The sequence below is a fragment of the Euphorbia lathyris genome, chromosome 3, assembly GCF_963576675.1.
Source record: "Euphorbia lathyris chromosome 3, ddEupLath1.1, whole genome shotgun sequence".
In the NCBI taxonomy this organism is placed as follows: Eukaryota; Viridiplantae; Streptophyta; class Magnoliopsida; order Malpighiales; family Euphorbiaceae; genus Euphorbia; species Euphorbia lathyris.
In genome coordinates, this window is record NC_088912.1 from 89098567 (window position 1) to 89102380 (window position 3814).

At 33.7% G+C, this 3814-nt stretch overlaps 1 protein-coding gene across 1 annotated transcript; it reads right to left on the bottom strand.

Moving 5' to 3' along the window:
* Positions 1-1523: 1523 nt before the first annotated feature.
* On the bottom strand, positions 1524-3531 carry LOC136223688 (probable caffeine synthase MTL2). Its single transcript, XM_066011816.1, has 4 exons — positions 3385-3531; positions 2888-3295; positions 2398-2649; positions 1524-2307 (listed from the first exon to the last, which is right to left on the bottom strand). The coding sequence occupies exons 1-4, from the start codon at positions 3460-3462 to the stop codon at positions 1936-1938; spliced, it is 1110 nt and encodes a 369-aa protein (XP_065867888.1). The 5' UTR covers positions 3463-3531; the 3' UTR covers positions 1524-1935.
* Positions 3532-3814: the final 283 nt, after the last annotated feature.

Genomic DNA, 3814 nt, shown 5'->3' on the forward strand with positions numbered 1-3814 from the left:
CTCTTCCCTCTACTTTTTACATATGCAAGATACACATCTATTTTGTTTACTATATGTTTATGACATATTGATAACAGGCTCTGACTTTAGCGTCATTCGTAAAATTATTCTTCAGCTTCGGTCTAAATTTATTATTCATGATCTTTCAATTACTTTTTTGGGACTTGAGGCAACATGGACAACCACTACACTGCATCTTAGTCAGCAAAAAATGTATCAAGGATTTAATCACACACGCTCAGATGACCGGTGCCAATGGGATATCCACTCTGGTATATACTCGTGAAAAGCTAACAGTTGATCAAGGGGACCCATTAGATGATTCGAGTCTGTATCGACAATATAGTTTGTGGTCTCCAATATACTATGATCACGCAGCCAGATGTTAGCTTTATAGTTAATAAACTGAGCCAATTTATGCATTATCCACGTGCTGATCATTGGAAGGCGATGAAGCAAATATTGCGCTATCTTAATGCCACACCGAATCATGGGTTGCTTTTTAACAAGGGATAGTCCCTTGCTATTACTGGGTTTACTAATGCTGATTGGAACAGTGACCTCGATGATATAAAATTAACCTCTGAATTTGTTATCTACTTTGGCCCAAATGTGGTCTCTTAGTGAACCTAAAAACAACGCATTGTTTCTCGTTCTTCTACCGAAGACGAGTATCGTGCTCTTACGTGCTTAGCTTCTGAAATATTATGGTTGAAGGCGCTGTTACGTGAGATTGGCTATTCTTCCCCATCCGTGCTTGTCATGTGGTGTGACAATTTAGGGGCCACTTATCTTACCGCTAATCTGTTTTTTCATGATTGTAGCAAGCACCTCGAAGTTGATTTTCACTTCGTTTGTGACAAGGTTGCAAAACAGAAGTTACATGTCTCGTATATTTCCACCATTGATCAAACAACGATATTTTTACTAAAGGCTTGGCGAAGGGTCGTTTCCTTGACATTCAAAACAAGTTGAAGGTTCAACAACAATCAACTTGAGTGGGAGTGATGAAGTGACACGGTCAACCAGCCACATTCAGCCTACAACTTCCAACCAAAACAGGAGCTTTCAGTTTGACTCTGCCAACAGAACCATCAGCCTTCAGTTTTGAATCAGTCAGCCACAACCCCTTGAATCTATCAATCTTATTTGAATTCATAAAGCTTTATTGTTCCCTAGAATCAAGGGAGTAGATTAGATTATATTTACTTATTTTGAATTTATTATGTTGTAAATATAATACGTGTGTATGTCTATATACATACTCTGCACTAATGAAATACAAAACTCAGATGAGACCATCTTTGTTTAAAACAACTTGACATCGAGTTTTTTTTTTTTTTTTTAATGTTTGATATAATGGTTTGAAATCAAACCATAATAAAGTTCATAAATAAAAGAAAGAGAAACATACACTTACTACGGATGTTATTGATAGAAAATTGACCACAACCTAAAAAAATACCGAATAAATCCTTCTTGTTAATGTTTCGCATGTTTGCATGAAATTTTGAGAAATGTAATAACCAAAGCAATATGTCAAATTCAAATATGTAACTATAAACATCAAAATGGAAACAAAATATTAAACACAACATCTTCCACAATATCAAAGTACTAGGCAATACAATAGTAATTCCCTGAATAAAACTAGATGCATACATCAAACACCATCCAAATGTATGAGAATTAAAATCAAGAAAAATACAACAAAACCAAGAATCTACACCCAAACAAAATTAGTCTTCATAGCTCGAAACCCCTATCTGCACCGTTGAAGACAGATATCTAATGTTTGGAAATTCTGGAAAATGCCAATTTGGTGAAGATAGGTTGAATGGAAGAAAATCAATTTTCTTCCTCTTCTCACTTTTTTGTGGCTGCCCACCACTTAGAATCATCAATTATTTCACTAAACTACTTGTCAACATGGTATTATTTTTTAATTTTTTTAATCATGGAAACAACCATATAACTACTCAGTGCTATTTTTTCCTCCAAACAATCAATCACTTTGATGGACAATCTATGAAATAAATTGTCAATAATAGCATCTCCAAAATGAGTTGTTAGCATAGTTTCAGTAACAGCTCTCATGTAATTGCATACATATTTCCCTCTCTCTGATATATCAAACAACAATTCATTGTTACCATCCTCTATATTTGCATCCCAACTTATTTCAAATTCTTCTATTCTTTTAATCTTAAATGAGTTTTCCATTTCAATCACATTTCTCACTTCTTCTATACAAGGACTATAGAATGGAATATTGAAATTGTCCAATGTTGATTCTTGGATCATACCCTGCCACAAATTTATCAACATATCTTATTCACATAAATCTTATTATATGAGAATTCATTTCATTTAAAAAAGAAGTGTGATTTAATTTACCTCGTGAACCATCTGTTTCAGAGAATCCTGAATTAACTGTAATGTATTTTTATTGTTTTTAGCTATAAAAGTTAACACCATTTGACCACCGCAGACCATCTCAATTGACCGTGATTTCAAGAATTTCGTAAAATCTTTCTCAAATTGATCTCGATATGCTTTCTGAACACTTATTGGGCTTGACTCAGTTACATAAAAAGTACCACCTTTGTTCAGTGGAATTCCAGATTCACTCACAAGCCCTTCAGGAACCTGTTCGGAATAGGATTGTCAGGAAAATACAATTTATGTAGAAAATTTGGTTTACACGAATGTTTGATAGGATTATCATTTTTATTTAATTTGCATCACATACAATCATAATTCTAATTAAAGAACACATTAAATGTAAAGGAAACATTACATTAATTTGCTCTCAAAAATTTAAAGTGTTAATCTATGTAAAATAATAATAATTAAGAAAAGACAGTTGAGTTATTTGTGTTAGAACCTGAGATCTCCAATGTAGGCTAGAAGAAGAGTGAACAAAGTGCAGAGAATTAGGTGGAAACAGCCTTCCATAGAAACTTCCAGACATTGCACCTATCGAGCAATGTTCAAACTTGCTGCCTTTCTCTTTCTCTAATTTCTGTTGAAAATTGGGCAGCAGTGATCTGAAAATGGTGTTAAAATCATTCCCTGGAAGATCATTTAGAAAATACTGCAGATTTGGAGGTTTCTTGTTGAATTTAGTAAAAGTGGAATCAATTGTTTCAATGATTTCCCGAAGTGGTAGAAGTGTATTGGGTCCTGAAGAACACCCCATATCCACCATTGTTAGACATTCAGACAAGCTTTTTTCACATAGTTGTGCAATGCTTTCTTCTAGTATAGGCTTGGCTATTAAAATCACTTTCTTCTGCATCAGATTAATTAAGAAATGGGTAAATGGATACTATTAAACAAGCAAATTAATTTGATATATGTTTGGATGGTGAAATTAATTACCTGAAACAAAGAGTTACTGTAGTAGCTATTTTCTCCTTCTCCACCATTCATGTGGTGAACTTGTATTGGAACACTCATCTCTCTACTGTGTAAGTTGCACTGGAACTTGTAATGTAATATTACCACCTTTATATACTATTTAAGCAGACAGCCTTTCCCTGCAAGTAGGGTATATCAACCAAGTGGGATCTGAACCAATTGCATATTCTGTATATACTTTTAAAATATAAACAAATAGCATTATTGAAAGAAGAAAAAAAAGATTAAGATGATGTTTGTTTCAACTGTTCGGATCAGCCTTTAGTGTTTCATTTCAAAGCTCAGAAAATATAGATTTTTGTTAGGTTTATACAAGTGCAATCTTTAGCATTTTCTCTATCCAAAAACTGCGGTGCTTTGCAGCTTTTCACTCAAAACTCCGATTTGAAGC

Excerpts from the sequence above, each read along its gene's own strand:
- LOC136223688 (XM_066011816.1), bottom strand. The coding sequence starts at position 3,462 with ATGAGTGTTCCAATACAAGTTCACCACATGAATGGTGGAGAAGGAGAA. Across the intron at positions 3,296-3,384 it reads ACAGTAACTCTTTGTTTCAG|AAGAAAGTGATTTTAATAGC; the intron begins GTAATTAATTTC and ends AATCTGATGCAG. Across the intron at positions 2,308-2,397 it reads TGAAACAGATGGTTCACGAG|GGTATGATCCAAGAATCAAC; the intron begins GTAAATTAAATC and ends AATTTGTGGCAG.